Here is a 22,712-nt window from a genome sequence, read left to right on the forward strand (position 1 = left end):
AGGTGGTAGGTGCTGCTGAAGGTTGGCCTACATCTTCAGTGTGTCTGTGTAACTCCACCTCGTGCTTGGTACGCACATGTTTCCACATATTTGTGGTATTGAGGTTGCTCACATTTTTCCCTCGTTTCACTTTCTGATGACACAGCTTGCATTTGACAAAGCAAATGTCATCTGCAACTGTGTCAAAAAAAGACCACGCACTGGAAGTCCTGGGAGCGCCCGTTTTGTGTTTTGGAAGAGGATTGCTCCTCACGGGTGCCAAAGTGGAGGCTACAGGCAACCAAGTCTGCCCCCGCCCTCTCCCTCCTCTTTTCGCCGTTCGGGGAATCTCTTCCTCAGAGCTGCTCCCACCACCTTCCTGTGGCTGACGCCATGATGGGTCAAGGACCTCATCATCTCCACTCCCCTCTTCAAGCACCGGCTGGTCCTGGGTTGTCTCGCCAGCACCGTACAAACCAGAAATTGGCAACCGAGTCTCATCATCAGATGAGCACTGAGGTGTGCTGACAATAGGCACTGGCCCACCCGCCTCTTCAGATTCAGAGGGACAAAGCAGTTGCGCATCACTGCATACTCCCTCTTCTTCACGCTCTAGAATGCTGCTTGGCTGGCCACCTCTTTCCAAGCCAACAGATTCTGAGAACAGAAGTAAAGATTGAGATGGCTCCTGTCCAGGGCTCTCAGACTGCCTGGGCAATTTGGCAGGTGGTGAAGAGACAGATGGTTGCTCTTCAGTGCTCTGGCCTTGGGAGGATGCGGAAGTCATTGAAGTGGATGCGTTAGCTGCCATCCATCCGACAACGGCTTCAATTTGTTCGTCACGCAGCAGTGGGGTACGGCGAGGTCCTACAAAGCTGCGCATGAAGGACTGTTGCCTGGTAAAAGTGGGGGATGCCGGGTCACTGGTGGCCGCAGCAGACACCGAATCCCCACGTCCTCTCCCTGCTGAATCCCCCCGTCCTCTCACTGCTGAAACTCCACGGCCACGACCACGTGCCTTACTCCCTGCCTTCTTCATCTTGGTAGACTGATAAAGATAGGCAGAAAAGTAAAAAAGAGGTGGCTTAGTGTTCTTATTCCTGAACACCTGCTAACCAGTATAAGAAACACTAATTTGGCTAAGAGTGTGTGTACTACACTTTAATATGATCTAATGTGGCCTAGACAACTGTAAAGTGGAGTGTTTGGTGAACTTTATTTCCTTTTTTTTTGGGGGGGGGGAAAGAAAAGGATGTGACCAAAGTTTGAAAGCTATAGTATCACAAACTTTTTGGAGCGATTACAATGCAGGAAGCTAACCTACAATGCAATTGATGAGGCTCCAAAAAATAGGGTGATACTAGTCTGGCTGGCCCTGAAGGGCACAAGCCAGCAAAAAGGCTCCTCTATCTAATCCTATATAGTGTTTGCAACCAACCAATGACAATGGATGCGGTTGGAAGCACACTAATATAGGAGCAAAAATCTGGCTAAATTAGCTGCAAAAAAAGGACTATGTAGGAGGCAGTGACGCACGCTGAGCAGACTACAACCAGCGGTGGCTGTAGAACACACTGCAACGTGAGCTGCACTCACACACAGAGAGACCTATCAGACAGCCAAAAACAGTGCAGAGAAATGGGCTATAGCACTGAAAGGCTGCTGAAAGGCTCCGCTGTCCACTCCTTTAGTGTTTGCAACCAACGTATATGGATACGTATGGAAGCACACTATACAGGAGAAAAAAAAAGCAGCAATAAAAGAAAAATGTGTATGAGGCAGAGACACACGCTGGGCGGCCTACAAGCAGACGTGCCTGCAGGACACACTACACAGCGTGGGTCTGCACTCACACAGCCCTTGCAGACAGCTGTCAACACTGCTGCTAGGCAAAAGAAAGCTACAGTGGTGGTTTATGTAGCCTGGATAAAGCACAATATTGTTTTTAGAATCGCTATTTCTAACTGTCCCTCACAGTCTTCAACAGCAGCCTGTCCCTAACTGTATTCACAGCAGAGTGACCAGAAATGGCAGCTGCAGCGGTTTTTATAGTGCATCATGACATCATTTCAGCAGCCAATCACAGCCATGCCAGTAGTTAACATGCCTACATGCCTAACAGGATGTGCCCACACTTCTGAGGATCCCCATTGGCTGAATCAAATCGAGCGGGCTCCTAGCATTTTGGGAACTTCCGATTCCGGTATTCGATATGAAAAAAGTATCGGAACTAAGTATCGGAATTCCGATACAGCTAATATCGGCCGATACCCGATACTTGCGGTATCGGAATGCTCAACACTATTAAGGACTGTTGGGAGGGCGACTCTAAAACTGCGGGCATGTCGGTGGTTGAATATGTACTGAAGCTCAGAGAAAGAATGCAAAAACTAAAGCAACCTGGCCCATGAGAACGTGACCCAGGCTCAAATCAACCAAGTGGTCTGGTGGTATGACTGTAATGCCAGATTGAGGGTCTACGAGGAGGGGTAGAAGGTTTGGGTGTTGGTCCCTATGCTACAGAATAAATTACAGGCCGCATGGGAGGGACCATACACTGTACATAAGTGGCTAAATGATGTTAATTATGTGGTGACCCTAGATGAGCATGCAAAGCGTCAGAAAGTATTCCATGTAAATATGTTGAAGGCTCATCACGACAGGGAGGCCTGTGTCTTACCTGTCTGTAGCCTGCCTGAAGAGGGGGAGGATGATCCGTTACTACAGTAGATGTGATGGCTGGGACTCAGTATATGGAGTCCCTGGAGTCAGCAGCGTTTAACCCTGAGCTATCCCACAGTCAGAGGTCTGAGCTGATGGGGGTGCTCAGCAAGTTCACAGAAGTCTTCACAGGGAAGCCTGGGAGGACTCACTTAGCGACTCATCATGTAGACACTGGTACCAATCCCCCAGTAAAACAGTCTACATACCAGTTGTCAGCAGAGGTGAAGGCACACATGAAGGAACAGGTAGAGGAGATGCTGAACCTGAAGGTAATACAAAAATCCCAGAGTGCCTGGGTCTCGTCAGTAGTTCTTGTCCTGAAAAAGGACCATACTACCCAGTTCTGTGTAGACTATAGAAAATTAAATCTACTGACTACATGTGAGGTCTACCCCATGCCGAGGATAGACAAGCTGTTAGAGCAGCTAACTAATGCATTGTACCTCACTATCATGGACTTAAGTAGGGGATATTGGCAGATACCCCTGACCAAAGAAACTCAGGAGAGGTCTGCGTTTATAACGCCATTCGGGCTGTTTGAGTTTCTAGTGATGCCATTTAGTATGAAAAATGCCCCTGCCACCTTCCAGAGGTTGGTTAATCACTTATTGGAAGGATTTGATGGTTTTGCCGTTGCTTATCTTGATGATATAGCCATTTTCAGTAATTCTTGGGAGGAACACCTTGTACACCTTTCTCAGGTGTTGCAAAGGCTTAACACTGCAGGTCTTACTAAGTCAAGGAAGTGTCAGGTAGCCATTCGTGAAGTACAATACCTCGGACACTGGGTGGGGGGAGGCCGGCTAAAACCTGAGCCAGAGAAGGTAGAAGCCATTACTGGCCCACCCCACAAACCAAGAAGCAGGTACTGTCCTTCCTGGGTACGGCTGGCTACTATTGGAGGTTTGTACCAAACTACAGCGCTCTGGCCAAGCCGTTAAGTGATCTGACCAGGAGGAAGCTTCCCCAGATTGTTTCCTGGACTCCTCAGTGTGAGGAATCATTTTCTGCCTTAAAGTCAGCATTGGTTAGCTCACCAGTCCTTCAGGCCCCAGTCGCAGGTTTGTAGTGCAGACAGACACCAGCACCTATGGGCTAGGTGCAGTTCTCAGACAGGTGAACCTGCAAGGTGAGAAGCACCCAATTCTCTACCTATCAGGAAACTTCTACCCAGAGAAGTGGCTTATGCCACCATTGAAATGGAATGTTTGGCAATTGTGTGGGCTCTGCAGAAACTGCAACCATACCTCTATGGGCGCAACTTCACCGTGATAACAGATCATAACCCACTGAGTTGGCTCAACAGTGTAGTTGGGGACAACAGGAAATTGCTTAGATGTAGCCTGATATTACAGCAATATGATTTCACAATTTAACAAAAGAAAGGAGTCGATCATGGCAATGCTAATGGCCTGTCTCGCCAAGGTGGGGCGGAACCAGATACGCGCTCAGGAGCTGACCTGTAAGTCAACCCCCATGCACATTCATAAGGAGGGAGGTGTAGTGAAATATGTATATGTATGGATGTATGACCAGCAGTAAATTAACATCTGTCCTTAGACTGCAGCGCTCCACACCTTCCAGCACTTTTGAAGAGAGATGCCAGTTGAAGAATGACACTGAGAAAGGTTACACAAAGAGTTAAAGAGAAAAATAATGTATTCATTGGTAAAATAACAATGGTCCAGTCACAAACCAGCAATTAGAATATTAACATGAGAGGCTGACAACCTGATCCCTGAGTAAATCTATAAATTAGGTCTACACCCCAAAAAAAAAAAAAAAGAAAAAAAGGGTTCACATGTGAGGGCAGCATGGACAGCTGGTGTGCTCCATTTCATATTTCCCCCTCCCTAAGGGACAAAGTACCAAACTGCAAAGTTCGATATTTCTGTAAGTTTTCTCCCTCTTATTTTATCACTGTTTTTGCATAATTGTATGTCACTTTTTATTTCCATTTTTATAACCTTATATTGTAAGCACTGTACCTTTTATATTAAAGCTTAAAACTTTAATAAGTCTGAACCTTGTTGATCTAAACAATCCATAGCCTTAGAGTGTCTGCTCCTGGTGATTGGCACATAGTAGTAGTAGTACTTCTGGGACTCATCGCCCATGTGTTCGGTGAGTGGTGGCAGCGTGTATGAGCGGGGTGCGTGGTCTGTGTCGGGGTGTGATTTATGCTCCCACTGCAGCATAGAACAGAGGTTGAATGCTGGACTGAGTTAGAGGAGATAGATTAACCCTTGCAGGCGCAACCCCAAGTCACGTGCAGAGAAGCGGGTACGTGACAAATTGGTGACAGCGGTGGGATATATGAATATATCCTCCCTGGTAATTGGTGACACGCAGAATAAACCTTGAACACCTCTTATTGCACTGACAAGGACGGTGGTTTCTATCACCACAGCTGCAATGAGGCCCGACGTAGACCAATAATAAACTTGTGCTGAAAAAAACAGGACCGCTCCTTCACCGGATCACCTGGACCTCAAATGAACCAAACCCTGGTTACAGACCAGCTTGCCATATCACAAGGAGTCCTTCAGAACAGAGGCCATGGAATACTGAAAAACTAACCCAGTAACCTATAGAATATGCCTAAATGGGCACAGATTTGAGGTGTTATTACTTTACATGCACTTGAGCCCACCAAAGCTATTCTAAATCCATAATTCGCTAGGCCTCAAGTAAGGACCCGGACCTCCATTAAAACTAAAGATATAAACAACTACCGTCTGTCAGGTAACAACCCCTGCCATTGCCAAAGCTGGGTATTACACCGTCTGGTAGGGGAGCATGGGCCATCACTCCTGTGATGCTGCTATTACCTACCGGGAAAGCCTGGAATCTGGTATTGAAGAAAGCAGCCTCAACAAATGCCCTCACCATCGGTCGTGCCACGTGCTACACAACCTACATACTTATAGGGAAGAAAAAAACACCACTGATTTGTTATATCTGTAGCCTCTAATACAGGACCTTGGTCCAACTTAGGGTACCGTTACACCTAGCGATGCACCAGCGATCCCGACTAGCAATATGACGCGGTCAGGATCGCTGGTGCATCGCTAGGTGGTCGCTAGTGAGCTGCCACACAGGCAGATCTCACCAGCGACATCGCTGGGGACGGGGATCGTTACTTACCTGTCAGACGAGGCAATCCTGCGTCCTCCCGCCCGGCTCCACGCGTCGCTCGTCGGCGCCACCAGAAGCGCCGCAGGAAGTGACCGACGAGGAATGGTCCAGGAGCTTCTCGCGCGATCAGCGATAACCAGCGGGGGAGCCGGTCGGAGGTAAGTATCACATGCAGCGATATCGCTAGCAATATCGCTGCAACGTCACAAAATCGGTGACTTTACAGCGATATTGCTAGCGAAATCGCAGTGTGTAACGGGGGTTTTAGAGAGCAGGTAGAGAGAACAATTTCCCACAAGAAACAGGCTACACAACCAGGGCTGGACTATAGACCAAGGCAATGGGTCTGAATCTGCACCTGTACAAGAGACTAGTACAAACATATGGAAAAAAAAAGTGTTGGCTACAAGCCCTAGATATAAAACGTGGGCTCACTCAGCTTGGAAGAACAAAGACCGAAAGACCATTCATTCCCTTATACTGTGCAAATATACAAGGGAACAGCAAGAGATCTTCTCAGAGATCTTTTACATCTAGTCTGGAACAAGGAGCCCTCCTCTACCTCTACAGGAAAGAAGGTATCTTCCCAACCACAGAGGGCGGCTCCCTACTGTCAGAGCAGAGAGACTATGGATTCTTTAATGTAAGCAGTGAATGATTCACAACAAAGGTCACGGAGACCTGGGCGACCATCTAGATAAATAGAATATTACAGGTCAAGGGCACTAGATTCTGTGATGGGAACATGATCTAGGGAACTAGCCTGATTGCCGTATTTGGAGTCGGGAAGGATCTTTTCCCATAATATTGGGGAATTTAGAATCTACCACATGGGATTTTATTTTATTTTTTTATCTCTCCCTGGATTAATATTATGTCATGTTCTAGAATGCACTCGATAGACATATGATTCATCTCAACCATAAAACTATGAAATAGCATCCAGAGTCTAGCAATTAAGGGCAGAGTCCAACGGAATGATGCCAATGAAGCTGGTTCCAGGTGCCGAGGCACAAAGCCCCTCTAACCAGAGTCAAGAATAGAAACACAAGGAATGAAGTCAGAGGTCCGAACTCGGAGGCCCGAAGGAACGAGGTGCAAGACTGGAGGCAAGAAGCACATGCCCGGAGGCACAAGTCATGCTCGCAGATGTGAGGCCCGAAGACAGAGCCATGCACACAGGCATGAGGTGCGAAGCCACAACCACCCTTGCAGGCCCAAGGCCAGAGCCGTGCTCCCAGGCGTGAGGCCAGAGCCACGGTCGCTGATGTGAGGCCACAGCCATGCTGGCTGGCATGAGGCACGAGGCCATAGCAATGCTCGCTGGCATGATGCCCAAGACCACAGCAGTGCTCGACGGCATGATGCCTGAGGCCACAGCAATGCTTGCTGGCGCGAGGCCAAGAACGTGTTCAGACTTGTACTTAAGAGAAAAATCTGTTGATTCAGGATAAACCTTCTCTTTGGGTTGTACATCTCAATTGTCAGGCTAGGCTCACCTGAAGGAGACAATTAATTGCCCATGAGGCATAGCTGGAGAGAAGTCTCCATACATGACATAATGTGCTTCATCATATGCTCTCGTATAGATGGAGTAGTCAGACTAAACCTGGTCTGGTGGAACAAAAGTAGAAACCTCTGAGTGTTATTCAAATGCGGACAAACATGAGACCCCGGCATAAGTTAAACTCCGAAGCCTAATCATGAAGCTCTGTGCAGCCAAACTCTGAAACAGCTGAAGGGCAGCGGCCATGACATGAGGTAGCAAACTGAAGTCAAACAATGAGCTCAGACATGTGGTCTAACATTAGCTCAAAGTCCTCGGCCTAGCCTCCGAACCCAAAGCAAAACTCCAGCACCTGAGACCCAAGGCCCAGCTTCGGCATAAGGTAAACAGCTAATATCAGCCCAGAGTCCTAGTACATCAAGACAACATTCACACAGTGCACTTACCTGTGTTGCCTCCTTTTAGAGGAACAGAGGAAGCTGGTTATGCCAACAGCCCACCATGGAGGGAAGCAGCATCACACCAGGAATACTGCAATACTGCAGATGGTACACAGCGCCTGATAGCTGAGGAACTTCTGCCCAGAGAGGTGTTGACTTCTGACTGCTTGAGAGGGGGAAGGGAACGCCATGACCCACGATCCCACCTGAGCCCGTGCAATGAAAATCCCCAGGATAAGATATCTTCACTTGGGCTAGTTTCACATTTGCGTCTTTGTGCATAGCGCATCGTGCGCATCCGTCATGCGGACAGACATGCGTACGCATGCGTTTTAAGAGTAAACATGTCTAGACACTGGTTTAAACCACCCCCTACACAAAGAAACATTGTTTGGGGGGTAGTGTATATAAAATAAGGTGTTGGAACTGGCAGTCAGTCCACTACCCTACATCCTAGGATCAAGCCACAAAAACGCAAGGAGAAAAACAAGAATCTTTTAAATGGGAGTATAAAAACCTAATGTCTGAAGAATTCAGCTGTAACAGGGTCTATATAAAAAATTCCCATGACACACGCCCACTGGTGTCCCACTGGTGGAGTCTGTTTCAAGGATTTTTCAAGGATTTTCGTCCTGTGAAATGTGACACCTAGAGAACGGATGCGCATAAAAAATGCAAACGCATGCAAAAACGTATGCAAATGCTGCGGTTTTTGTCGTCATGCGTACGTTGATGCAAATGCGATTGCATGCGTTTCGACTTGCGCATGATGCTCTGTGCACAAAGACGCAAATGTGAAACTAGCCTTAGGAGCAACTCTCATGCGACTATCCTCTCTAGGGACAGGAAAAACATTAAAGAGTGGAAGTGGGAGTGGCTTTTAACCTCTCTGTGATCTTGTCCCTGTATAGGTCAAAGGAAGGGCTACCTCCTGGTGTGCTGTCCAGAGGGACTTACTTGAAATAATATTTAGATCTTTAGGCTGAAAAAAAAAAAAAAAAATCAGTCACACACAGTAGTGCAGCCTGTGGTTCACTGTTAGAGTTTCTGCCATCCACACCACAGGTCCTAAGTTGAGTCCAATGATAAATACAGTAATAGCGCCGGGTCCATGGTGAAAAGATACAAAGTACACATGTTGTGTGATGGCTAAGGACTACAGAGGACTGACCTTGGTGTAATGTTGGAAGTGTCTCCAGGATTCCAAAGATCTGGTTCAATTCCTCCTGAGTCATGATGGCCAGCTTTAACATAGGCTCATAGTAATTCTAAAAAAAAAATACAGGAGAGAAAGATTTATGTTCAACAAACAAAAAAAAACAGTTCTATACTGTTGTGAAACCATATCAAGTCACCTACCATCGCCCTGCAATGGGCCCTGATATCAAGCTGCCTAACAGCGGAGGTTGGCACCCTATACACAATCGAGATTGGTGCTCCCGCTCATCGGTGGCTGAACCCTAAAACTCCTATATAACCCTGGACTGGTGCAGCATACAGTCATTCAATTGACCAGGAAAGGAGCATATAGAGGTTGCCAATGAGGGTAGTTGGGTAGGCAACAATAAGAAAGTGTGCAAAAAAAGTGCTGGTGACACAAACAATAAAGTGACACGTGCAGAACAAATGAGTACCTGACTATACTGTTCCCTGTGACTGTAAGCCTTCCTGTCAGCGGAGGTTGGCACCCTACTGGTCAGCGGAATGGTGCCCACACTCCACGACAGCTATCCCTCAAAATCCCTGATATGTCAGTCAGTTTGATATCAGGGCCCATTGCAGGGCAATGGTAGGTGGCACGGTTGGTTGTTTTTTTCTGTGTAGTATTGTCTTGTTTTTAGATAAGTTTCAAATAAAGGTTAATGTATATCTGAGATAATGTTGTTGTAAGGCTCCTTGTTAGCAAACTTGATTTTTTGACCTTACCCTTTCATATTTTCTAATACAGAAACGAGATCAAGTCTATAATAATGGGAATTTTCTTCCAAATTTTGTCTCTACCACATCTACAGATCGATAAGAATGCAGATCGATAAGAATGCCTACACGTTACCTTCTTTACCAAGTGCAGATCTTCAACAAGCATCCGCTCCCCCTGCATCAACTCGAAGATCACCTGCGGGACACATTATATGAGACCGCCGTCATATAATACACGAAGAGCGATACTATATTATAGCGTAATAATCTGCACAGTGTGAATTACAGCGCTCAGCACCTCTTGCCTCTTGATCTCTTGGGCGGACAGCTCCTCCCCTGCAGTATCGAACGTTTCGCTCCACAGTTTGTTGCTTCTCTTCTTTGCAGAGCCACCATCTCGGCTCCGTGTCCGCGGTGAGAAGCTGAACAGGCGGTTGTCATTTCGGCTGCCTATGGAGCGCTGTATGGGGAAGAATGTGGATAAATTCATAAGACATGTCCTGCCCCATAACGATCGCGGCTATGCCTCCATTACCTGGATGGATAGGCTGAGCTTCTTCAGTGGGGTGACTTTCACTTGTTGGGGGGTGCTTGACGCAGACAATGTTTTGGTGACAGGTTTAACCCTCTTGTTGCTGGGCTCCTGCAGGGCAAATAAAATGCAATCCTGATTGTTTCCCTCTTCCCCCGTTATCAAGTATAATTTATAATACAAAAGTCCATGGACCCTAAAAGACCAGGCCCTGGTGGTACTGGTGTATCCACTGTGAGACGGTGTCCATGCTCCACACTGATCTGGTATAACATCCAGTGCTGGTTAAAGTAGTGCCACTATTTTACCGCTACTCTTGGGTTACGCTATCACCCATGAGGATGTTAGCATTTTACAGCCATAAGGTATAGGTCTCCAGTATGTGGCACTAACACTCTTGCAAAACTTCAGCACAGGCTACCAGGGCATGCTGGGAATTGTAGTTTTGCACAGATTGGAGAGCATAAAGGTGAGGCATAACTAACAAAGTCCATCAGTTCTGCCAGCCATGTGCATATGTTGTCTCACAGCTGGATCCATGCAGCATTCTGCCGCCGAGTAATAACCCGCAGTCTCTGGGTTCTTCATCTTAGACATTAGAAGGAGGATGTGGTTTCATGGCTTCCAAAGAGTGCAAAAGTAATCACCATACAGGAAGTCCCAGAGGCAGACGAGGCACGCAGGGCCGGTGAGGACAATATGGAGGCTTCCCAACCAGACGCTTTACACAGTGCTTAAAAGGGCCAGTGATAACAAAATGGAGGCTGCCCAACCAGCCACATTACACAGTGCTCAGCAGGACCAGCGATAACAATATGGAGGCTTCCCAACCAGCCGCATTACACAGTGCTCAATAGGGCCAGTGATAACAATATGGAGGCTTCCCAACCAGCCGCATTACACAGTGCTCAATAGGGCCAGTGATAACAATATGGAGGCTGCCCAACCAGCCGCATTACACAGTGCTCAGCAGGACCAGCGATAACAATATGGACGCCGTCCAACCAACCGCATTACACAGTGATCAGCAGGGCCGGTGATGACAATATGGAGGTCGCCCAACCAGCCGCATTACACAGTGATCAGCAGGACCAGCGATGACAATATGGACGCCACCCAACCAACCGCATTACACAGTGTTCAGCAGGGTCGGTGATAACAATATGGAGGCCGTCCAACCAACCGCATTACACAGTGCTCAGCAGGGTCGGTGATAACAATATGGAGGCTGCCCAACCAGCCGCATTACACAGTGCTCAGCAGGACGAGCGATAACAATATGGACGCCGTCCAACCAACCGCATTACACAGTGATCAGCAGGGCCGGTGATGACAATATGGAGGTCGCCCAACCAGCCGCATTACACAGTGCTCAGCAGGACCAGCGATGACAATATGGACGCCACCCAACCAACCGCATTAACACAGTGCTCAGCAGGGTCGGTGATAACAATATGGAGGCCGTCCAACCAACCGCATTACACAGTGCTCAGCAGGGTCGGTGATAACAATATGGAGGCTGCCCAACCAGCCGCATTACACAGTGCTCAGCAGGACCAGCGATAACAATATGGACGCCGTCCAACCAACCGCATTACACAGTGATCAGCAGGGCCGGTGATGACAATATGGAGGTCGCCCAACCAGCCGCATTACACAGTGCTCAGCAGGACCAGCGATGACAATATGGACGCCACCCAACCAACCGCATTACTCAGTGCTCAGCAGGGTCGGTGATAACAATATGGAGGCAGTCCATCCAACCGCATTACACAGTGCTCAGCAGGGTCGGTGATAACAATATGGAGGCCGTCCAACCAACCGCATTACACAGTGCTCTGCAGGGCTGGCGATGACAATATGGAGGCCGTCCAACCAACCGCATTACACAGTGCTCTGCAGGGCTGGTGATGACAATATGGAGGCCGTCCAACCAACCGCATTACACAGTGCTCTGCAGGCAGATTACAACTTCAGAGAACTTTACAACCATCCCACAGCAATCTCTGCCAACTTGTACCACCACCCCACCACCCCCGGACCTTAACCGTCCCAGGGAAGCATTCAAGCATGTGACCCCATAAATATGGCCACTAGGAAGACCAGGGGTGGCCAGACACCACTTGTGCCACTTATCTCAGGAAAAAACAGATTATATAGGTAAGAAAAACAAACTACCAGAGCTATGTCCCCTGAAAGGGAAAAGAAGAGGCAGCCTGTGCCAGCCTTTAATAACTAAAGAAAGGGTTAATGATGCAGACCAAAATCAGCTGTGGTAAAGAATGCCTAAGAGGGGACCTCTGAAAAATACGCCGGGGCGCCTCATGTCCATGAGCAATGGTGAGACCGAACCATTTTTTAAATGAGCACTGATATGCACGAGCACGAATATGTTTGTCTATGTGTGATGTCTTAGGTTTTAATGAGAGATTAAAGGTTATGTTTTATTTATTGTTGGGAATCCTCCAAGCTACTGATATTAATGATGCAGACCCCAGCCCTGGGTGCACTCACCTTCTCCTCCGTTACCAGTGCAGCAGCTCGCGCACCTCGATTCCTCCTCTTCAGCTGCAACAGAAAGACAACAATGACTAAAGGTGTTTAAGTGTCACACTGACTCAGCATACAGTATCACATAGGAAAGGCTTAGATACCCCCTCACAGTAAAGAATATGACATCGGAAAGGCTTACTGTGTGGAAAATTATTAGGAGTTCATTTTCCTCATGCAAAATTGGACCAAAAATGAAATATTCCTGACTCTGAAAAGCCACAAATTGTTCTCAGTCCAATAGAGGACACAGCCTGGAATTGCTCAGATACAGTGCGTTGTGAAAGTATTCGGCCCCCTGGAACTTTTCAACCTTTTCCCACATATTGTGCTTCAAACATAAAGGTACCAAATGTAAATTTTTGGTGAAGAATCAACAACAAGTGGAACACAATTGTGAAGTTGAACGAAATTTATTGGTTATTTAAATTTTTTATGGAAATTCAAAAGCTGAAAAGTGGAGCGTGCAATATTATTCGGCCCCTTTACTTTCAGTGCAGCAAACTCACTCCAGAAGTTCATTGTGGATCTCTGAATGATCCAATGTTGTCTTATATGACTAATGATAATAAATATAATCCACCTGTGTGTAATCAAGTCTCCGTATAAATGCACCTGCTCTGTGATAGTCTCAGGGTTCTGTTTGAAGCACAGAGAGCATCATGAAGACCAAGGAACACAACAGGCATGTCCGTGATACTGTTGTGGAGAAGTTTAAAGCCGGAATTGGATACAAAATGATTTCCAAAACTTTAAACATCCCAAGGAGCATTGTGCAAGCGATCATATTGAAATGGAAGGAGTATCATACCACTGCAAATCTGCCAAGACCCGGCCGTCTCTCTAAACTTTCATCTCAAACAAGGAGAAGACTGATCAGAGATGCAGCCAAGAGGCCCATGATCACTCTGGATGAACTGCAGAGATCTACAGCTGAGGTGGGAAAGTCTGTCCATAGGACAACAATCAGTCGTACACTGCATAAATCTGGCCTTTATGGAAGAGTGGCAAGAAGAAAGCCATTTCTCAAAGATATCCATAAAAAGTGCCGTTTAAAGTTTGCAACAAGCCACCTGGGAGACACACCAAACATGTGGAAGACGGTGCTCTGGTCAGATGAAACCAATATCAAACTTTTTGGCAACAACGCCGAACGATTTGTTTGGAGTAAAGGCAACACAGCTCATCACCCTGAACACACCATCTCCACTGTCAAACATGATGGTGGCAGCATCATGGTTTGGGTCTGCTTTTCTTCAGCAGGGACAGGGAAGATGGTTAAAATTGATGGGAAGATGGATGGAGCCAAATACAGGACCATTCTTGAAGAAAACCTGCTGGAGTCTGCAAAAGACCTGAGACTGGAACGGAGATTTGTCTTTCAACAAGACAATGATCCCAAACATAAAGCAAAATCTACTATGGAATGGTTCACAAATAAAGTATCCAGGTGTTAGAATGGCCAAGTCAAAGTCCAGACCTGAATCCAATCGAGAATCTGTGGAAAGAGCTGAAACCACCATGGTTACTTACCAGTAGCCGGTTTTTCCGGAACCCATGACAGCACACCTGAGAGAGGGATGCGCCCCGCCAGGACAGGAACCTACTGAGATATAAGGGGCGGCACCTCTCCCCCGCTTCAGTTGGTTACAGAGCATGAGAGGACTTCCCAGTTAGTTACACGTTAATCCAACACCTCATCACACAAATGCACCCTACTAATCGTGCACACTCGTACGGTGAAAAGGGGGGGAAATATACGGGTGCTGTCATGGGTTCCGGAAAAACCGGCTACCGGTAAGTAACCATGGTGGTTTTCCCTTCACCCATGACAGCACACCTGAGAGATTTTTGGAGACTTCGAAACACCTTAGGGAGGGACCACCGCTTGTAGCACCCTTCTACCAAAGGTTAAGTCAGCCGAGGAGGATAGATTTAATCTATAGCCCTTAAAGAAGGTTGAAGGCGAGGCCCAGGTAGCGGCCTTACAAATTTGTTCAATCGATACCTCTGCCTTTTCAGCCCAGGAGGTCGCCACAGCTCTGATGAAATGAGCCTTGATGCTGTCTGGAATCGGAACGCTACTAGCTGAATAGGCTACACTAATGGCCTCCCTAATCCATCTGGCAATAGTCCCTTTTGAAACCCCATAGCCTTTCCTGGCACCCTGAAAAGCTACGAATAGGGACTGGGACCTCCTCCACTGGCTAGTAACAGATATATATTCTAGCAGGGCTCTCTTAACGTCCAAATTATGGAATTTTTCCTCCCTTGAGTTCTTTGGATTTTCGCAAAAGGATGGAAGGATAATCTCCTGACTTCGATGGAAATCTGATACTACCTTAGGTAGATAAGCGGGGTCTGTTTTTAATACCACCCTGTCCTGAAAAATTTGTGTTTATGGTGGATTCCCTGAGAGAGCCTGAAAGTCGCTAACTCTATGGGCCAATGTAAGGGCCACTAAAATGATCGTTTTTAGGGCAAGATATTTTATGGGTAGTTGTTGTAAAGGCTCATATGGTTCTTTTGTAAGGGCCTCTAGTACCAGGTTTAAATCCCACGGGGCTATTCTAGGTATTGGGATAGGCCTAGACCTATGGCAGGATTTGATAAATCTGGCTACCCATCTATTTGCTGCCAAGTTGCAGTTATAGAGCACACCTAGTGCAGATACCTGAACTTTGAGTGTTTACCGCTAACCCCAACTGCAATCCTGATTGTAAAAACTCCAAGATGGCACTAATTGGGAGCTCTTGTTCTAACGGCTTACCTAGGAATTGCAGGAATTTATTCCATGTTCTGTCGTAGATATTAGTCGTCACCGGCTTCCTACTCTTTAGCAGGTTGGCCACCAACCCGGGAGAGAACCCTCTATCCATTAGAAGCGACCTTTCAAATTCCACGCCGTCAGATGGAATCCCTTGACCTGAGCGTGGAATATTGGACCTTGAGCCAGTAGGTCTGGGATTTCTGGCAGAACCCATGGATCTGAGAGGGACATCATACATAGAGCGAACCAAGGCCTTTTTGGCCAAAATGAGGCTATTAGGATCACCCTGGCTTGATCGTTCCGGATCTTCCTGACTTCTGTTGGAATCAGGGCCACTGGGGGGGAACACATAGTCTAGTCTGAAGTCCCACGGAATCTGTAATGAGTCCACTGCCCATGGTTTTTCTCTTGGGTTTAGTGAGCCAAACCTCTCTACTTGCCTGTTGTTTTTGTTGGCAAAGAGGTCTATCACTGGTTTGCCCCAAACTTGTGTTATTTTTTGAAAAACGGACCGATTTAGAGCCCATTCTCCTTGCCTCAGTGTATTGCGGCTCAGGAAATCGGTCTCTATATTTTCTGCCCCCTTTATGTGCAAGGCTGTTAGGGAGTGTAGGTGCTGTTCCGCTCTGTAAAAAATGTCGCTCGCTGCCTTCATTAGGGAGTGTGATCTTGTACCGTACCCCCCCCCCGGTGGCTGATGTACGCCATCGTTACTTTGTTGTCCGACATGATCCGGACATTGCGGCCCCTGAGTAGGGGATAAAGTGGCTTAGGGCTTTGTTCACGGCCCACAGTTCTCTCAGGTTGGAAGATGCGCCCATATCTTGAGGCCTCCAGGAACCCTGGGCCACATGACCCCTTAGGTGTGCCCCCCACCCCGAGGAGCTTGCGTCTGTCAGTATTATATCGGTCGTCTGTCTGTCCCATGTCATTCCTGAAGCCAGGTTTGTCCTGTCCAGCCACCAGTTGAGAGAGTCTCTGACCTCTAAGGAAAGCTCCAGTCTTCCTTCTAAACGCCCTCTCAGCGATCTTTGTGCTGACAGAACCTCTCCCTGAAGCTGTCGGGTGTGAAATTGAGCCCATCTGACCGCCAGAATACAGGACGTCAGGGTACCTAGTAGAGACATCGCGTTCCTCAATGTCATGTGAGGTTGGTCTCGGGCAGTCATGGTCACCTTCTCCACCTTTTCTATCTTGGCATCCGGTAGCAGACAGAGCTTGCTGCTCTGAATCCAGGATAAATCCTAGAAAGGTCTGTTTTCCTAGGGGCTGTAGTCTCGATTTTTTGAAATTTATCATCCACCCTAGTTCCTGTAGGGTGTCGGTCCCGGCTCAACTGTGCCGTACAGTGGTCTTCTGAGCTGCCCACGATTAGGAAATCGTCCAAATAGGGTATTATGACTGTGTCGTGAACTCGGAGGAAGGCTGTCACCTCCGCTACGAATTTGGTAAAGACATGCCAAATAGAAGAGCCCTGAATTGGAAATGCCTGAGCACGCCCTGGATATAGAGAGCCACTTAAGTATTTTTGATAACCTGTGTGGATGGGGATGTGATAGTACGCATCCTTTAAATCGACTACGGCTATAAAACAATCTTGATGTAGCAGCTTTATGGCTGAAGCTACCGATTCCATCTTGAAGGTCTGATTTTTTAGCCACCGATTGAGGCCTGTGACGTTTTAGGTACAAACTACGTCAGAGAGTGGACCCTCTGGATCGCGGATCCGGAGCCCCTGAGCCGAGCACACCAGGTGAAGACCGACCCCTATACAGGGATCGTTTGGGGCAGGACCACAGAGGACGGAAGCGCGACAGCCGGAACCAAGAGGGACGGCTCAACGGACAAAATAAGGACTAGGGAGACGGACGGAACCAGGAAAGGCTGAGCAGGGTTACTGGGCAGGCAGGAGCAGGAGTCAGAGGTAACGGAGCAAGGTACAAGGAGAGTGGAAAGACAGATGAGAGATCCCCACGAACAGGATAGCAACTGACGGATAGAGAACGGGGCTAAAACGGAGGACAGGGGAAGCACAGCACCGAGGACGGCAGGGAACTGAGGCAGGACAAGCTGGAGACAAGGGAAAGCACTATACATGTTACGGTCAGGGGATGGACAAAGTCCGAGAGTGGACCCTCTGGGTCGCGGATCTGGAGCCCCTGGGTCGAGCGCGCCAGGTGAAGACCGACCCCTATACAGGGATCGTTAGGGGCAACACCGCAGAGGACAGAACCGCGACAGCCGGTACCAGGAGGGGCGGCTCGGGGACACGGAGTACTGCGGGGCAAGGGCACCGGACGGGGATCCAGAGAACCAGAGCCAGGATATAGGAGGAAGCAGCCAGGTAGCAGCTGCTAGAGGGTAGCACAGGAGTGGACGCAGGAGCGAAAGGGTTACAGACTAGGAGGACCCAGAAGGGAGACACCAGGGCGGAATACAGAAGGGCCGTGACCAAGGGACCAGGAGGAAGGGGCGAGGAGAAGGAAGGACAGGGCAGAGACAGCCAGGGAGAAGGAGAGGGAGCTAACAGGAAGCTTTAGCCAAACAGTGGGGCCAGAACAGAGCGTGGAGTATCACACAATCCTCAGGCGTCCTCTCTACAGTGAGGACGCCTGAATTACCTTAGGGTCCGGAAGTGGGAGGTACGCCCAGCCCTCAGCGCCGCCCACCGCCGGCAGAAGAAGGAGTGCTGGCGCGCGCCCGCGGCCTAAGGAGAGGGCGCAGAGAAGTAGCAGAGCAGGAGGCAGGGTAAGAGCGCGCGCTGTGGCGAGGACGCTGATGGGGGGCGGTGGCAGCTGGTGCTGCCGACGAGGCCACGCGACCGGGCCCTGCCGAGGATGCTACAATACAGAGGACAGCAGGGAACTACAGGAGAACTGTAGCGGCCAGAGGGTGCAGGAAGACTACACGATCATCAGGCGCCCTCCTCAGAGAGGACGCCTGAAATATCCTGGCACCCGGAAGTGCGTCCCCTGACCCTGCCCCTCAGCGACGCCCACCGCTGGAGGGAGAGAGCGGGAGGGTGCGCGCGCGTGACCGAAGGCTGATGCCTGGAGCCGCAGCAGGGCGGAACACAAAGCGAGCGCGCGCGTGGACGGGGGCGCGCAGGTGAGAGGACGCCGCGGCGTGCACAGCCGCTGAAGGGGCATCGGCGGGCACAGCCACCGATGTCACAAGGCCTCTGAGGTTTAAGATTGTCCTGAACGATTGGTCTGTTTTTTTTTATCAGAAAAAGGGGGGGAATAGAACCCCGTTCCCTTCTATATGTTCGGGACTTCGGAAAGGACCTGCTTGTCTACCAGGCTCAGGATCTCTGATTCTAAGGCCAACTGCTCTTCGATCGCCTTCCTGATAGGGGTAACAACAAACGCTGTTTTTGGCTGGCGAATAAAGGGGATTTTCAGGCCTTCTCTTATAATGCATAGGGGATCCAGGTATTGGAAGAGATCTTTCCCCAGGCTAGAGAAAAGAGTGCCAATCTCCCCCCTACCGGAATGCTGGCGTCAATGTGGGGTTTTTTTTGAAGTGGAGGTGCCTCCAAACATAAATCCGGACTCCTTTTTTCTTTTATCTTCCCATCTCCTTCTATCCGCTGGAGGACGACCCCTGTTGAATCTTCCTCTCCGAAAGGGCAGCCTTCTCTGATCTGCTGGGAATCTGGGAAAGCCTTTCTTTCTATCACTTTCTCTAGGATATAATCCAGATTTTTCCTGAATAAAAAATGACCATTTTTTCCTCTCCTGTAGTCCCCCAAACATGACATCCTCCAGAGATTTAGCCGCTTTTTCTTCCTGTAGGCCCATTGTTGCCCTGATGGCCTTGAGGAGAGCATCCGTGTCTTCTACCGTAAAACATGGCTTACCACCCGTGTCACAGTCTGAGGAGTATGAGGAGGATGGGTGTTCGGTCTGAGACAAGGCCGAAGAGGAGCCTAACGTGGAACTAGGGGGATTCTTCCTACTCTTTTTCCCTTTTTTCAATAAGGCCTTAATTGAACCTTCCATCTCTGACCTATTGGCCGATATAAGGTTGGTTGCGAAACTAGGCGCTTCTTCTGCCATGGTTCGCTGGAAGCAACTGGCACAGAGGTCTTTCTGCCAGTCTCTTGCTAGGGGGCTTTTACATATGGCACAATCCCTATTCTTCTTACTCCCCGCTTTCTTAGGCTTTTCCTACGGGGTTAAACATACAACAGGGTACCCCTATTATTAACAGATTGCTAGCATTCACGAAGATCACTCACCACCCGTAATCAAGGGTACCGGACTCGGAGGCTGTGTCGGAGCACGAGATCTGTGCTCTCTGGATCTTGAGGAGTCCCCCGACTTGCGGCTGGGGCGACTGCTGCTTGAATGGCTTCCATGCTTGCGGCCGGAGGACTTCGAGGGAGGCAGAGTTGGTGGAGACGGCGATCGCTCCTGCTCTGACTCCATCTTTGACCACCCGCCATGCCGCTCTCCTTGTTTAAATAACCCGCCTCCATCCTGGTGGGTGTCTTCTCCCCTCCCCCCTGCGACCGCCGGCCGACCGCTTCGGAAAAGCCGGCCGGCATCACACCCGGCGCCATGACACCGTCGCCTAGCTGACGTCAGTCGGCGCGCCCATGATCCATTGCGCCGCTGACGTCAGCAGCCGGAAGACTCCCGCGGCTCTCCCTCGCTAGGTGCTCTGGGAGAGCGAAACCGTGGGCATGCGCGGGTGGAGGTAGACGCGGTGGAGCCTCCAGGAACCGCCGGGAGCCGCCACGCATGCCCACAAGAACCCGGAGCCCCAGGGGTCACCGGGGACTGCGCTTCCAGGACCCGACGGCCGGTGCTACAGGTGAGGCACCCTGTCCTTCCCGCGCCGGGACGGGCCTGGGACCTTTACCCATGATAGGCACTTCTGACAGTGGGATTCCCTTCCAGGACAGGAACCCAACTGAAGCGGGGGAGAGGTGCCGCCCCTTATATCTCAGTAGGTTCCTGTCCTGGCGGGGCGGATCCCTCTCTCAGTTGTGCTGTCATAGGTGAAGGGAAAAACTGCTGTTCACAAACGATCTCCATCAAACCTCACTGAGCTCGAGCTGTTTGCCAAGGAAGAATGGGCAAGAATTTCAGCCTCTTGATGTACAAAACTAATAGAGACATACCCCAAGCGACTTGCAGCTGTAATCGCAGCAAAAGGTGGCGCAACAAAGCATTAAGTTAAAGGGGCAGAATAATATTGCACGCCCCACTTTTCAGTTTTTGAATTTCCACAAAAATTTAAAGCCACCATTAAATTTCATTCAACTTCACAATTGTGTTCCACTTGTTGTTGATTCTTCACCAAAAAATTACATTTGGTATCTTTATGTTTGAAGCATGATATGTGGGAAAAGGTTGAAAAATTCCAGGGAGCCGAATACTTTCACAACGCACTGTATAGGAGCGATCACAGAATCAACAAAAGTTTTGTTGCCAATAGTCAACAGGGACCAAAAACGTGTTAGATTAACTGCGATAGATATGGGAAGAAGCAGATGTGAAGCAACCAGGAGCCTTTATCCTCCAGTGCGGTCATTTTCCAGAACTGCTGCCTCCCTGGAGACCAGAAGAACACGAGACACGGCCGAGGTGAGGAGGCCGAGCTCGACCACCTCTGAGCAAGAAACAGAAGACGAAGCATCAGGACGGGCCAAGAAATAGCTAATATATTTCTTACTGGTTTTATGAACTGATGAGAGGAGCATCACTGGATGGAGCAGGTGGAGAGGCCGTGTCTCGATCAGTAACGGGCACAGACCGCCATCTCAACTCAGACGCCAGCCAGGTGGAGGTGGGGGTCACTGTCTCATGGGCTAGGATTGAAGACAGACGCTAAATAAAGTCCCAAACCTACTGCCAGTTTTTAGAAGACACTTTCTTCCAGCAGTGGTTCCAGAAAATCTGTACATTTTTCAAGAAAACCCTGATTTTACTGCTGGACAATGCTCCACCGTGACATCAAAGTCTCCACTGCTCTGTGTCTGTATCGGCCTTAAAAATGGAAGAAAAATGAGCTGGCTGCTTCCTCACACGACAAACCCTAGCGAGAACTTGAGGACCCGTCTTACATGGAGATTTATGGTGAAGGACGACCGGCCCTCTCTGAGCAGTGTCTGGGGGCCGTGCTTTGTGCTGCCCAAAAACATGACCAACAGATGAAGAAGCGGACAGATATCATGGATGGAAGGTAATGACTTATTGAAGAGAGGGGCGGCTATATTACTATATTAGTCACAGATTTAGGGGGAAATGTCAGATATGTATTTTGTACGTTTTGAGTGAAAATAAACAATTGTGATGGCATAATGTATGTTTTTAATTTAGTTGGCCAATAATTCTGCAAGGAGATATTCTACTAAGAAAGACAAAACCGCACTTTTACTTTCTTAAATATTCAGGTTTATTAACCTTCTGGACTGACCGACAGCCCTGGAGTTGTGCAATCATAAAAGTTATCAAAAATACAAATTGCCTAATAACTATGAACACGGTGTAGATACCCCACTGAGCAAATAGTGTGACAAAGGAAAGGCTGGACGGTATCACACAGGAAAAGGGTAAGAACCCTCACTCTGAGAGTATCACATAGGCCAGGCTTAGACCCCTCATTTAGCACAGCATCACATAGGTCAGGCTTAGACCCTCACACCACTCAGCACAGTATCACATAGGCCAGGCTTATACCCCCCACTCAGGAAAATATCACATAGGCCAGGCTTAGACACCACACTCAGTACAGTATTGCATAGGCCAGGCATAGATCCCCCACTCAGCACAGTATAACATAGGCCAGGCTTAGACCCCCCCACTCAGCACAGTATCTCATAGACCAAGCTTAGACCCCCCCCACACAGCAAAATATCACATAAGCCAGGCTTAGACCCCACATTCAGCACAGCATCACATAGGCCAGGCTTAGACCCACCCACTCAGCACAGTATCACATAGACCAGGCTTAGACCCCCCCCACTCAGGAAAATATCACATAGGCCAGGCTTAGACCTCCAACCCAGCACGGTATCACATAGGCCAGGCTTAGACACCACACTCTGTACAGTATTGCATAAGCCAAGCTTAGACCCCACATTCAGCACAAAATCACATAGGCCAGGCTTAGACCCCCCACTCAGCACAGTATCACATA

At 48.8% G+C, this 22,712-nt stretch overlaps 1 protein-coding gene across 1 annotated transcript in view; it reads right to left on the reverse strand.

Moving 5' to 3' along the window:
• LOC141046691 (rho guanine nucleotide exchange factor 3-like) overlaps positions 1-22,712 on the reverse strand; it is a 56,919-nt gene that overhangs the window by 32,935 nt on the left and 1,272 nt on the right. Inside the window, exons 3-7 of the mRNA XM_073541284.1 lie at positions 12,755-12,808; positions 10,244-10,351; positions 10,007-10,168; positions 9,842-9,904; positions 8,960-9,056 (exon numbers count right to left, since the gene is read on the reverse strand). Coding sequence (XP_073397385.1) covers positions 8,960-9,056; positions 9,842-9,904; positions 10,007-10,168; positions 10,244-10,351; positions 12,755-12,808 — 484 coding nt within the window. The remainder of the gene's footprint in view (positions 1-8,959; positions 9,057-9,841; positions 9,905-10,006; positions 10,169-10,243; positions 10,352-12,754; positions 12,809-22,712) is intronic.

This window comes from Dendrobates tinctorius, unplaced genomic scaffold, assembly GCF_039654945.1.
Source record: "Dendrobates tinctorius isolate UK_male_01 unplaced genomic scaffold, ASM3965494v1 ptg000120l, whole genome shotgun sequence".
NCBI lineage: Eukaryota > Metazoa > Chordata > Amphibia > Anura > Dendrobatidae > Dendrobates > Dendrobates tinctorius.